General features: G+C 43.3%; 1 protein-coding gene across 1 annotated transcript in view; it reads right to left on the reverse strand.

Moving 5' to 3' along the window:
* The window catches only part of LOC124795656 (odorant receptor 82a-like), a 171,769-nt gene that overhangs the window by 150 nt on the left and 156,502 nt on the right, over nt 1–15,117 (reverse strand). Inside the window, exon 7 of the mRNA XM_047259730.1 lies at nt 8,077–8,232. Within this exon, the coding sequence (XP_047115686.1) occupies nt 8,077–8,232 (156 nt within the window). The remainder of the gene's footprint in view (nt 1–8,076; nt 8,233–15,117) is intronic.

A 15,117-nucleotide genomic window follows, 5' to 3' on the forward strand; every position in this document is an offset into this window, starting at 1 on the left:
TGCAGTACATATTTTAATTCGACCTTTAAACACCTACATCACACAATGCATTGAAAAGTTACGTTTAATAATTTACCAATTGTTTCAGGGTACGGTATAAGTAATCTGATAAACAGTGTGTCTAATAATTCAAAAAAGTCTGTAAACTAGGCACAAATCATGTTTCTTGTTTTTGTTTATAAATCCAATCCAAGCTGACAGTACTGAGAAATTTCACCTGAGAATTTTAAATTTAATTTTGCAAATTCTTGACTTAGCAGTAAAAGACAGCAATATTTATCATTTGGATTTGCGACAACGGACATGAACCATTGTCTCTTGATCAATTTTCGTAATTATCCCACCTTTAATATTCTTGTGTCGGTGTTTTCTAGTAAAATTTCTCAACTGCTTTCAAAGTTGAGATGTAAGGCTCTTTATAAGCTGGATTTTTAAAATGTGAAAATAAAATATTGAAAGTCATAAGGAAAAAATAGCCACAAAATTTATTTTTAGAGACCATAATAGAAAAATAAATAAGACAGTGAATGAAACAACACTAGAAAAGTGATCTTTACATACTGCTGCTTGATGCTAAACTAAGAATTATGTCGCCACATATAAAACAGAGTAGAACCTGTTGGACGTGAGAGCGTATAAGGCGTAGAACAAAACTATGAGATACAGGAAAATGAATAACGAAAGAGGAACGGAAAGGAGACGTAAGCATAAGGGAATAACAGGAATGTCTTTTGCATGTGAATGGAAAGAAGATCATTTCTGTCCTATGCGGCAAAACAGCCCCTTACTTTAGCCTTGTACTTCTCTTTAATTCTGCTGCAAGTGTTAAGTTTATCATCGCTTGTACTATAAATGGAATGGTAAAAATGTAGTTCACGCACGAAATAACGAGAGGTTCCATAGAAAATTTTGAAGACATTAAAAGCTGACTAAAATTCTTATGGACTGTGCAGAAATAACAGTAATCGCAGGAAACATTTACATACAAATAAGTTAAACGTTGTTTCGGAGAATAAAAAATGTAAGTGTTGGACTGAAGACTATAAATGTGGGGCTTACATGAAGTGCAGGAGAAACTACAGGATGGCGAAATAAGTTCATTGTTTAACGTACAGCGGAGAAGAATTGTGATTGTAGAGTAGAAAGTGGAGGAGGAGGATGGGGTTGGTTGGATGAAACAAGTGATCCAATGATCAGCTCAGATTCGGACAAAACTCAGAGTGATCTGTCCTCACACAGTTAATACCAGTTAACACACCTCGTTAGACGGAACCGTTTAAAATGTTATGCCAGCTCATGGCAAAAGGCTGAAAAATAGGAGACTTACCACCAAGTCTCCATGCAAGCGGAGCAAAGCACGGCTAAATGATTGTGAAAACTAGTGAACACGCAGGAGGGTAATGTATATCGCTACAGTGGCATTCGAATAACAGTACGTGCCACCTGGTCTGTGCGGGAGCGCGAGTACCACAGGAACTTAGTTCTTCGTTGGTCCTTGCCTTGCTTAAGGTTCCTCTAGCTGCTCTTGGGAACACCATAAAGTATTCTTCAGCTAAAACGTTCCACCATGATGTACAATGTATACCTTCGAGAGCAATAACACCTACTCACATACGTGGCTTAAGTAGTTCACCGCACGTTTAGCTCAGATAACAGTGTCGCTTACAACAGGACACACAGTGTGATGATTAAGAGAGGGACAGGAAATTGCTTTTGGAAAGATGTCATCTTTTTATATACGTAAATAATTACAATATGCAGCAAATACACTAAAAACTTTCAGGCTCTTTATAAATATCACACTACTATTAGAAACAACTACATCAAACAGAGCTACTACAGAAAGCGAATTGTGACAGAAACACGCAACGCCCATAATTCTAGCAAAGGTACTGTACAAGCCCTAATGATTGAAGAGAGCGGGAAGACGTTGGAAAGATGGACATTAATAACATATTGAAGACAATGAACAGCGACCACGAGAAGGCAACTGCATTTGTCCTAACCTTGTGTTCTTCAGCCTCGTTTCAGCGTATAATAAATGGATTCATCCACCTGAGAGTGAGCTCATATGTCGAATGCGACGTTTCAAGTACCGCCACTATAGACAAATCACTGTAGCATGAGCTGGACGTGGCACCTGCGAAAATTTTGGGCATGGTGCACATGCAGTACCCTTTATTCAACTCCTCTGCTTTGGCTGACCTACAAAGGTAACCGTGGTACTTAGAGCAGTGACTGCCATGTTTTTATAGATGAAAGTAAAACTCTGGATATTAAAATCACAAGGTGAATCTCTTCTTAGAAGCCAAATAGTTGTGTATTCTTCAGAGAGTACCTAGATTTGTAACATAATTTTCGTCAGTAGCTAACACATCGCCGAAAAAAGAAATCAGGGTTTCTCAATGCAAACTGTCAACTGAAGTGCAAGGATACTTTCAATGGTGGAGTTACCCTAAACGCAGTTGTCTCCACCACTCCAGAAAATTTATATATCAACGTATTTCACAGGCTGCAGATACATCCCTACAGGCTGGCTGATTTAATATCAGCAGTGTGTTCCCTGCGACAAAGTCACTTCTGTCTCCAAGGAAGGGAAAGGCATTCTGAGGAGGCCGAGAGCTAAACTAAACAGCCAAGAGGCATCAAAAGGTGTTGCTCTAGTCTCGTGTAGCGAATCTGATGGAAGTGTCCTACGATACAGATGTCTGCCAGAAGTAATCAACAAGCCGCTCTAAAAGCTCCCCGTTTGACGAAATATCTTCTCTCCGACAGAAAAATAGTAGCAAAAATATATGTAACCCCACAGATTAAATGGTTCCTGTTCTATAGTGCTGTACAAATGTGTTCAGGGCACAAGATAGAGTTTTAACACATTGCAAACAATTGCGTTTCTGTTTACAGCATTTTTTTTTAAAAAAAACTACCTTATAAACCAGGAAAACGCCCCCCACGGAGAAATTATCCGAATCCTTTGGAAATCGGTACATAGGATGTACATGCAGAGACGAGCAATGATTACAGTTTCAGAAACATTGAATAATTTATTCAAGAGAAAATTTTTGCAAACTGAACAAATCCAAAACGCGTTGGTGCACCTCTGGCAGTTGTTCGGCTTGGCATTGACTGGCAGAATTGTTGGATGTCCTCCTGAGAGATATCGTACCAAATGCTGTCTTCGACCACGAATCTCACTGAATGGAGCTATCATGGGCTTTCTTTTCAGCAAAATAATTCCGTGCGCACACGGCGAGAGTTTTTACTGCTTTTCTTCGTGCTTGCCAGAACCCTTCCTTTGGAAGCAGGGTCACCGGATCGCTTCCCAACTGAGAAAGTCTGGAGCCTTGTGGGCAGGGCCCTCCAACAGCTCAGGATTCCAGCTAACGTGCCGACTGGACTGAATTTTCACGATATTCCTCAGGAGGAACTCAGACAATTCCATAAATCTATATCATGCCAAAGAACTGCAAGGTCAGAAGTGGTCCATCGCATAAATGACTTCAACAATTTGTGAAGCTATTTCTCTTGAATAAATCATCCAGTGTTTCTAAACTTGTAATCATTTGGTTGTCTGCTCACGTACATCACATTTACTGACTTCTGTCCCATTCGGATAATTCCTTCCTGGTGCGCCTTTTTTTTTAGTGCACCTGAGAACCATGCACTAAGGCTGTAGTCTTCACAGAAAATACGATCGAAGAAGGGTTATCTATCTTCTAGGTGAAGCGTTTCACTCCTTGCCTCTCCCTTTCAACCTAAGGTGGCTGTTACAGTACGTGAACAGAACAGAGTTACTGTATGTTACCTACACCTTCCCAACCCCGAACTCCCTCTTCTCACTCCCCTCACCGACACTTTGTGTCAATTTTTGGCGTCGTACGGAGTTTCTCCCGCCTTCCCTACATCTAAGCCCCGTCAACCTTCTGTTCGCGGACATCACTAAATTCCTACCTTTCGGCTCGTTGTCTGCGATCCCTCAACACCCTCCGTGTCCTGAATGGTACCTCCTGGGGAGCGGACCGAGTGGTCCTTCTCCGCCTATATCGCACCTTAGTGCGCTCGAAATAGTCTATGGAAGCATAGTTTACTCCTCTGCCCGGCCGTCTATTCTTCGGCGTCTCTGTCCACCATCGTGGATTGCGTTTAGCGTCTGGAGCTTTTTACACCAGCCCTGTGGAAAGCCTTTATGCTGAGACTGCTGAACCTCCGCTGTCCAATCGGCGAGCTGTCCTTCTGAGTCGCTATGCTAGCTATCTGTCTTCCATGCCTGCTAATCTGGCCCATGACCATTTTTGCGACGCCTCTTTGGATTTAGGGTATGCAGGCCGCCCTCCCTCCCTACTATCACCGGGAGTCTGCTTCCGTCATCTGCCACGTTCTCTTTCCTTCCACTTTCCTAAGACTTTCTTGACAACTTGAGCTACTACACCGCCTTGGCTCCGTCCCGGACCTGCCTGCTCCGTGACCTTTGTCAGTTTCCCAAGGATGGTACCCCTTCTCTCGTTTATCATCGGGCATTTGCTGTTCAATGCGCACAAATGAAGGATGCCACATTTGTTTGCAATGACGGCTCAAAAACAGCATTTGATGTTGGGAGTGCCTATATTGTTGGCGACACTCCTAATCGATTTCGGCTTCCCGACCAGTGTTCGGTTTTTACTGCGGAGCTTTACGCTGTTCTCCAGGCTGTCCAATACATCCTTCGCCATCAGCGGATACAGTATGTTATCTGCTGAGATTCGCTCAGCTCTCTAGTCAATCTCCAAGCTCTCTACCCCGTCTAGCCTATGGTCCACCGGAGGCAGGACTGCCTCCACTTCCTCCACTTGCAGGGCGTCTCTGTGGCGTTCCTCTGGATCCCAGGACACGTTGGTATCCGTGGAAACGAGGCGGCCGATATAGCGGCCAAGGCTGCAGTCTCTCTTCTCTTCTTCAGCCTGCTGTTCGCATGGTTCCCTTCGCCGATCTACGGAGTGTTTTATGTCGTCGTGTTGCTCTTTTATGGCACGCACATTGGTCTACACTTGCAATAATAAATTGCGAGACGTGAAGCTCTTCCCTGTGCTTGGGCCTCTTCCTCCCGAACTCGTCGTCGGGAGGAGGTAATTTTAACTAGACTCCGGATAGGGCACTGTCTTTTTAGTCATAGACATCTTTTAAGTGGCGATCCTCCCCCGCTTTGTCCCCACTGCTCTCAACTGTGGACGGTGAGACACCTTTTACTTGAGTGCCCCTGTTTTACTCCGTTACGTGCCCGTCTACAGCTGTCGCTTTATATATCTTCCATGTTAGCAGATGACATGCGCTCAGCCGATCGCGTTCTTGAATTTATTAGTGTGCGTGAGATGACGTCAGTCATTTGAAGATGTTTTTGGGGACAAACAACCCCCCCCCACCCCTTCTATAGTAGTTCTTTAAGCTTTCCTTCTGTTTTTTAGTTTCCCCACTTTTTTTGAGATCCGCTCTCATTGCTGCTGGTTTCCAGTTTGGTTTCCTTACCTGTTCCTAAGCCACAGACTGGGCGCTAATGACAGTAGCAGTTTTGCGCCCGAAAACCATAACAAAAAATATCCCCTCCCCGAGCCACCCAGTGTGTTGACAAAGAGACTCACTAATCTTATTGCGCAACTGCGTCGTCCTCTCCTCATCTATGGTGATTTTGGTAGATTTCTGCCGATGATATAGACCTGTTTACACCCTCCAGTTGTACCTTCACAGTAGTGGCTGCATCAGACAAGTAAGAAGACTGATTTCATGTTGTTCTTACAATGGACTGGTTGCGATGGTTCTGTTGCACTGACAGCCCAGTCACCGGGCACGACGCAAAATGGCCTCGTTTTCTGGGGTCATGTGAAGAGCCTTGTTTTGTTAGACTGCGGTCGACACTCAGACGAACTTCAAATGGCTCTGAGTACTATGGGACTCAACATCTTAGGTCGTAAGTCCCTAGAACTAAGAACTACTTAAACCTAACTAACCTAAGAACATCACACACACCCATGCCCGAGGCAGGATTCGAACCTGCGACCGTAGCAGTCCCGCGGTTCCGGACTGCAGCGCCAGAACCGCACGGCCACCGCGGCCGGCTCAGACGAACTTCGCTGCTGCGATTGTCGCAGCCGCGGAAGCTGTCCGCCAAATTATGGCGATTCTTCATCGTGTAAAACAGTCGATCGTCCGTTGCTGTGCACTTTACGTGACCATGATGTTCGAAATTTTGATCAATACTTACAAGTAAACTGCTCCGCATTTGTTCGTACTAAACTTCACACAGACAGAACAGATTGAACAGAATGTTACAGAACTGTATGTACACTACTGGCCATTAAAATTGCTACACCAAGAAGAAATGCAGATGATAAACGAGTATTCATTGGACAAATGTATTATACTAGAACTGGCATGTGATTACATTTTCAGGCAATTTGGGTGCATAGATCCTGAGAAATCAGTACCCTGAGGCCGCAATAACGGTCTTGATACGCCTGGGCATTGAGTCAGAGCTTGGATGGCGTGTACAGGTACAGCTGCCCAAGCAACTTCAACACGATACCACAGTTCATCAAGAGTAGTGACTGGCGTATGGTGACGAGCCAGTTGTTCGGCCACCATTGACCAGACGTTTTCAGTTGGTGAGAGATCTGGAGAATGTGCTGACCAGGGCAGCAGTCGAACGTTTTCTGTATCCAGAAAGGCCCGTACAGGACATGCAACATGCGGTCGTGTACTATCCTGCTGAAATGTAGAGTTTCGCAGGGATCGAATGAAGGGTAGAGCCACGGGTCGAAACACATCTGAAATGTAACGTCCACTGTTAAAAGTACCGCCAGTGCGAACAAGAGGTGACCGAGACGTGTAAACAATGGTACCCCATACCATCACGCCAGGTGATACGCCAGTATGGCGATGACGAATGCACGATTCCAATGTACGTTCACCAGACTCGGATGCGATCATCATGATGCTATAAACAGAACCTGGATTCATCCGAAAAAATGACGTTTTGCCATTCGTGCACCATAGATCGGCGTTGAGTACACCATCGCAGGCGCTCCTGTCTGTGATGCAGCGCCAAGGGTAACCGTAGCTGTGGTCACCGAGCTGATAGTCCATGCTGCTGCAAACCTCGTCGAACTGTTCGTGAAGATGGTTGTTGTCTTCCAAACGTCCCCATCTGTTGACTCAGGCATCGAGACGTGGCTGCACGATTCGTCACAGCCATGCGGATAAGATGAGTGTCATCTCGATCGCTAGTGATACGAGGCCGTTGGGATCCAGCCCGACGTTCCGTATTACCCTCCTGAAGCAATCGATTCCATATTCTGCTAACAGTCATTGGATCTCGACCAACGCGAGCAGCAATGTCGCGATAGGAAAAAGCGCATTCGCGATAGGCTACAATCCGACCTTTATCAAAGTCGGAAACGTGACGGTACGCATTTCTCCTCCTTACAGGAGGCATCATAACAACGTTTCACCAGGCAGCGCCGGTCAACTGCTGTTTGTGTATGAGAAATCGGTTGGAAACTTTCCTCATGTCAGCACGTTGTACGTGTCGCAACCGCCCCACCCTTGTGTGAATGCTCTGAAAAGCTAATGATTTGCACATCACAGCATCTTCTTAATGTCGGTTAAATATCGCGTCTGTAGCACGTCATTTTCGTGGTGTAGCAATTTTAATGGCCAGTAGTGTATTTCATTCGGTGGTTCTTGATCTACCCTCTTTATTCTGTTACTCGTTTTTGTGACTGAACAGCCTTTTACACTGTTGTGAAGGTATTTTCATAGTGTCGAATCTAATTAGTGCAACAAACTAAATAAATTGCAATTACGTTTTTACTCTGTAACCAGGCACATAAGTACCAAGGGTCCCTTTTAACATAAATACTCAGAAAATATTCGTGAACTACCTCCAAATGTAATGGAGAAGTCACGAGACATTTCATAAAATAAAGAGAACCCACTGATGATGAAACATCACCGGAACACATCATCGTGTGTGGAAAAGAATCCTTGCGAAATGTATTTATTCACAGAAAGCTGTAATCCATGAGTGCCCAGTTTCGGGTGACTTACCAGAAGGAAGGTGTCCCTGGAGATGGTGTAGAACTTGCTAGCGGTGAGTCGCAGGGGGCGGTGGGCGCGGCACAGGAAGATCCGCAGCTCCCTGCCAAAGCGCGGAGTCGCCACCACCCAGTCACTGCTGTACGCAGACATCTGCAGGCGCTCGCTCTGTAGTCAGGGAGACCATGAGCTGATCAAGCCGAGTAAAAGTTTTAGAAAAAGTAGTACAAGAGAAAGGAGCAACCAGGTCTCTCCATTCAACGACTGCAGCTTGAGAACACTTAACGAATTTAATCATACACGTGAAATTGTTTCTCTTATTAGTTTCGCCGTGTTCAGAATCTGTTGTTGTTCTGCAACTGTAAATTCAGTTAATTAAAGATCGTCCCAGTTGCTAATGTACTCTACTAGGCACTAAAATTGCTACGCCAGGAAGATGACGTGCTACAGACGCGAAATTTAACCGACAGGAAGAAGATGCTGTGATATGCAAATGATTAACTTTTCAGAGCATTCACACAAGGTTGGCGCCGGTGGTGACACCTACAACGTGCTGACATGAGGAAAGTTTCCAACCGATTTCTAATACACAAACAGCAGTTGACCGGTGTTGCCTGGTGAAACGTTGTTGTGATGCCCCGTGTAAGGAGGAGAAATGCGTACCATCACGTTTCCGACTTTGATAAAGGTCGGATTGAGCACATCGATTAAGGGTTATGTTCAAGACAGCTTTGAGCCTTCACACCTAGGCCATTTTTATGAGGATCTGGTTACCGTTAATGCACAGCATAGACTCAGCAATCTTCATTTAACACGTCACATATAAACTCAACGTTCACTGTTAAATCTATTAGCACATGACATTAATGCCGGACGAGGTGACCGAGCTGTTCTAGGAGCTACAGTCTGGCACCGCGCGACTGCTACGGTCGCAGATTCGAATCCTGACTCGGGCATGGATGTGTGTGATGTCCTGAGTTAGTTAGGTTTAAGTAGTTCTAAGTTCTAGGGGACTGATGACCGTAGAAGTTAAGTCCCATAGTGCTCAGAGCCATTTGAACCATTTTTTGTCATTAATGCTCCGTAATACTTGTTCCTAAACTGCGGGAAACACAAAATTTACTACTCGGACTGTAAAGCTAGCCGCTACTGACAAATAGAAAGGGATTTCCAAACGTGATACACAGAATCAACAGAATCAAAGAAAGAAAAGGAAGTACATTCATGTTCGCAGCTCAACTCATAAAGACAGACACGCGGTGCACATTATTGAAAATAACCACGTAATTCTCCATACAATGAAGAAGGGATAGCTTAAGGACCTACATGAAGAAATAGAAATTTACACCCACCTAAAGATGTCCTAGGAAAATACACTCAACAAACAGTGAACACTAATAAACGCTAGTCTCTTGATCACATGCTGCCCCTTTATTTACAGCATTCTTTGAAAGTATTCTACAGTTCGTAACTGTGTATTGTTGTTGTTGTGGTTTTGAGTCCTGAGACTGGTTTGATGCAGCTCTCCATGCTACACCATGCTGTGCAAGCTTTTTGATCTCCGAGTACTTACTGCTACTTACATCCTTCTGAATCTGCTTAGTGTATTCATCTCTTGGTCTCCCTCTACGGTTTTTATCCTCCACGCTGCCTTCAATGCTAAATTTGTGATTCCTTGGTGCCTCAAAACATGTACCACCAACTGGTCCCTTCCTCTTGTCAAGTTGTGCCACAAACTCCTCATTAGTTATGCGATCTACCTATCTAATCTTAAGCATTCTTCTGTAGCACCACATTTCGAAAGCTTCTATTCTCTTCTTGTCCAAACTATTTATCGTCCATGTTTCACTTCCATACATGGCTACACTCCATACAAATACTTTCAGAAACGACTTCCTGACACTTAAATCTATACTCGATGTTAATAAATTTCTCTTCTTCAGAAACGCTTTCCTTGCCATTGCCAGTCAACATTTTATATCCTCTCTACTTCGACCATCATCAGTTATTTTGCTCCGCAAATAGCAAAACTCCTTTACTACTTTAAGTGTCTCATTTCCTAATCTAATTTCCTCTGCATCACCCGACTTAATTCGACTACATTACATTATCCTCGTTTTGCTTTTGTTGATGTGTATAGATGTTAGTAAACATTTTACCTCCATGCATTTCACGCTGCGTCCAAGACACCCAGTGACCTCCACTACAGTTCCGTACGTCTCAACTTTTGTCTGCTCGCGCTAGACGGCATAATTGTACATTCAACTTGGATAAATGGTTCAAATGGCTCTGAGCACTATGGGATTTAAGATCTGAGGTCATCAGTCTCCTAGAACATAGAGCTACTTAAACCTAACTAACCTAAGGACATCACACACAACCATACCCGAGGCAGGATTCGAACCTGGGATCGTAGCGGTGGCGCGGTTCCGGACTGAAGCGCCTAGAACCGCTCGGCCACAACGGCTGGCCAACCTAGATATCACTGTAGAGCTAGAGCTCTTTCGAAATTGACGCGGGGCGGGGGTCGCTTATGCTGAACTACTTGAAAAGTAGCACAAAAAATGTTGCTCGCAATTCCCTATGTCTTAACGTTTGCTCAGTTACGCTAGAGAGCGTAACTATATATTCAACCTGGACTCATTGTCCATCGTAATATTCGCTTAAATCTTGTCTTGGAGTTCTCCCGTCAGATGACATACGAAATAAATACACTCGAAGTGTACCGAATGAACTCGCAAATCAAAATGCTGATCATGTGCAATACCCTCTAATACATAAATCGCTTCGGTAAACCGATGCACCGCAGAATATGAAGAGTCATACATACCGCTGAATTCTGCCTTGTGTTATCTCCATTATGACATATTATCGGAACAAAGAACGAGCGGATCGCTTCATTTTACTTACGTAAGTTAAGAGGGAATGCTGCTTTTGTAAACAGTTTCACTAAAATTTTGAACCTGGGAATAAAATGTATAATAAACTCTACGTAAAGTCTATGGCACAAGCCCGTGACCAGACTATCAATCTGATTGCAGGCACAGTGCAGCCCTTCTACCTGCCGTGGCACTAGCAGGGGAGGGGTCGCGGGTCCCTCGCACCAGCCGCCTTTTACCCGTGGGAGAGAATCCCACCACACAGTGCGACAGCAAGCTGAGTCGATGTGGGACAATCCTGGATGGAACGAGCACCCATCAGGGAGTGAACCGGAGCCTGCAGATAGTGCTCTTCTTGTTGCCAGTAAAGTATCTGCTGAAAAGCATCCACTTAATAAATGGGCGTTAATACGGGATATCTCCACTTTACACCTTCACAACGTGTAACGTCTCCTAACAAAACACATATTATATGTGATAAAAAAGGAGAAAAGAATAATTGAACTGGATGATTGTAACTGCGTGGACAACGATTGTGTGAACTTTATGTAATGAAGAGAAACCATTATGTGCCATGTTTTATCCTTGTATAGAATTATGTATCGATTTTTTTTAAAGATAATATCTGTGTCGGCGAGTACTGAAACCGCCACAGGCGATACTTATTAAATATCAAACAAAGATGAGAATATGTCACAACGAGTGTAAATAGTAGTGACCGAGCATTTATTTCTCTGTCGTCTTCTTGGAGTTACGTGAGAAGGAAGAGCCTGTGACGTTATATTGGATGCTTGTGTAGCATTCTTTTGTAAAGATTGAGAAAAGGACGCCATTAGGTACTGATTTGTAAAGGTGTGTAATCATTTAATCAGTCTAAATGTTTTGAATAGAGTTACTTAGTGAAAACCTGCATTATGATTTGTATTAAGCTTGCCTGGTATTTTATCCCTTCCTTTTAAGACATTTTCAGCTATTCAAATATTATTCGTGGTGCAGAGCTGCGCTACGAACGAACGAGCCGCTGCCGCGGCGCATTCAAACTCCATTAAATGAAACCAATCATATCGCAAAGAAGCGGACATGTAATAGTGAACTAAAATTATATCTTTCAGCTTTCGGAGTTGCAGGGCAGCGCAGCAGATTTAATGATGTGTTTTACAGGTGGGAGCGGGCTGCGGATGATATATTATTAACAGTGCAAAAAGATAATTTACCTTCATAACATAAATCTTGCTATGCGTAGTTCTGGTCTGGCAAACATTATAGTAAAAACATATTTTTCTCTGACAATATTCTCATGTTCTCGTGTTAGTCGTGGTACTGATTGGTGTTTTACTGTTAACAAAAACCCACTGCAAAATTTTGATGCTGAACAAACATTGCGTACTCTAACATCAGTATTGATAACGATATAATTTTCAGTAACCTTTTCAATAACTGTAAAGTAAGGAAGATATGTTAAACTTTATAGCGAGTTACAGCAATGAAACAATGTTCCTTTAATAGAAAGCCAGATCCAGAATAATAGGAACATAATATATTTTGTTTTGTGGAAAAGTAATGATCCGAAGAAAGTCACAGCACAGCATTTCTAAAAAGTATTTCAGGGCGCTTTTCGTAGCAACATATTTCATATCACATATTAGTTGTTACGCGAGCAATAAAAAAGCAAAGAGAGCCAGCGAAAAACGGCTTGACTATTTATACACATCTGGCTTGAATATTGCTGAGGACACTTCAGTGAGTTGTCTATGGAGGAACGATAACCTATTCGTCCGCAAGAGCTGAAGCCAGACAAGACGGTGGTGTTGGGTGCTAGGTCCAGAGCGAAGTCGACATTCTAACTGATCCCAAGAGTGCTCGAGTGGGTTCATGTCCGGTTAATGAGAAGGCCAGTCCTTCTTAGGAATGTTATCGTCCAAAAACCGTTGTTCTAATAGGTAAAACATCATCGTCTCCATACTATTCTGCTACTGTACACATCACACAATTCTGCAAAATGTGTTCATATACTTCCATACTTAACATTTGCTTAAGCGTAACGAGTGGACCGCACCGTAATCACGAGAGACTCCCCCGCACCGTACCACCTCCCTCTCCTTTCTTGACTGATGGCTCTACACGCGGAAGGTAAAATTCTCCGGCATTCACCAAGCCAACTTCTTCCGTCCAATTGCCAGAGGATACAGCGTAACAAATCAATACAAATCTCGTTTTCAGTCTTCCCCTGTCTGGTGATGTTACTCTTTACACCACCTCAAGCATCGCTTAGCATTTAATACAGATACGTGTTGCTTATGAGAAGCTGCTCGAACATTGTAACCCATTCTTTCTGACTACCTAAGCACATTATGCTAGCTAGACTGTTGGTAGAACTTTGGAATTCACTAGTGACGTCTGCCTGGTCTTGGTTGTTCCTTCGCTTTTCCGTTTCACATTCATTCCACCTTCGACTTGGGCAGCATGGAGACGAATACGTCTAGTTTTGATAAAACTTAAGAAATGTTGAAACATCCCGGCTGGATTTACTACTCAGCTGACATACAATGACCAGCCTACGACACAAGTCATTGTGTCTTCCTAGTCGACTCATTCTCCTGTTACTGATTCTCTACCGACAACACAATAACGCCACCTCCTTTTACACTGGAGGGTCCGTCTCTCGTGGTTTCCAGTGGTCATTTCCGCATTATAAGTGAAGCATCCCCAAATCTCTTGTGGTTCCCTTTTTAGGTACTCCACGTCGACGTCTGCTCGTAGATACGTATCGTCTGTAGGGTTTCCGGCTTTACTTCCCGACGTGACAGCGACGACTCTCCGATGAGGTTCGAGCATTGTGTTTTGCTGTTACTGCGAGTCTTGTAAATATCGCTTTTATTTAGTAATTTGCCCGGCTAAAACTCTCCCCTTTTATGATTAAGACAGCCTGCGCCACCTTTCGGAGGGAGCGGGGACGTCAAAGAGTCACACAAGTTCATATTAAGCAGTCCGTAAAACACGTAAACGTTCACTTCAGTTAGCGTCTTAGTTAATGCCTACGCTTTCCGCTAGATGGTGCTGACTTACTGCGGAATAGCTTTGGTTCCGGAGAACCTTCACTGATTAGTACTAGGTAAATGAAATAAGTACAACACTCTTGTATTTTACTTTCACTCTATATTCAAGGATTAAGATGGATGATGGCCTATTTAAAAGGTTCCTAGCCTGGAGGAATCTAAATAGTCCGCAAATTCCGATATGCACGCGCTCTACCTCCAGATTTGTAACTAACGGCACACGACACTTTCAAAAGTCCACACGTTAACATCTGAATACCGGTACCTCTGAATTCACTCGTATCAGCAGATAATTGAGTTTCTGTCGTCTATACGTCCGTAAAGTTCCAATCTAGCCCTAAAGTCCTAAAATCCCCTTAATACTCCGTTGCTACCAACAGTCAGAAATCGCACACTACATCATTTTTAATCTCCGTAATATTCTAACAGTTTATCGTGAATCTTAACACGATAAAGTCCGATCTAATTATTGTCTCGCTGACTGACATGGGTTCCCCGCCCTTTAACGAAACAGTCAAGGAAAAAAGGCGGCAATAATGACGATCAGGACTTTTAATAGGTTTTTCTTCGCAAGAGTTTAACGTCACTGCCTTCTCCATGACGGAGCTTCCGTGGCTTTGCTGTACTTAGACGTTAAACTACTTGCTGATATACTATAATTTTGATCTGCAATTACTGAACTCTGATTCTACACTATTGTCCCCTCTAAAAATTCTATTCTTAATTTTAAATTATTCTTTCTATAGCTTTTATCACTGTAAACTGAACCGAGGTGTTACATAAGGTATTACGTTTTATTTTTGACATTATCACTTTTTCACGCTACAATCATAGCCTGTTTCGGCCTTCAAAGGTCATCTTCAGATGCTATGGGTGGCAGCTGATGAACAAGTGTTCATGCGTTGTGAAATCCCACTCAGCATTTAAAGAAGGCCTTTGAAGGTCGTATTGAAACCGGTCACGACTTTAACGTAAAAGAGATTGTGTCAATAATTAAAAATAATACCTTACGATAAGTAAGTCACTGTCTCCGCAAACGAAATGTCATTTTTCAAAGTTCGGCGTTATGTAGGAAAGTCCGGATATATTTGGACAGGTACTGTCAGCAATGATATATC

This window comes from Schistocerca piceifrons, chromosome 4, assembly GCF_021461385.2.
Source record: "Schistocerca piceifrons isolate TAMUIC-IGC-003096 chromosome 4, iqSchPice1.1, whole genome shotgun sequence".
NCBI classification, from domain to species: Eukaryota; Metazoa; Arthropoda; class Insecta; order Orthoptera; family Acrididae; genus Schistocerca; species Schistocerca piceifrons.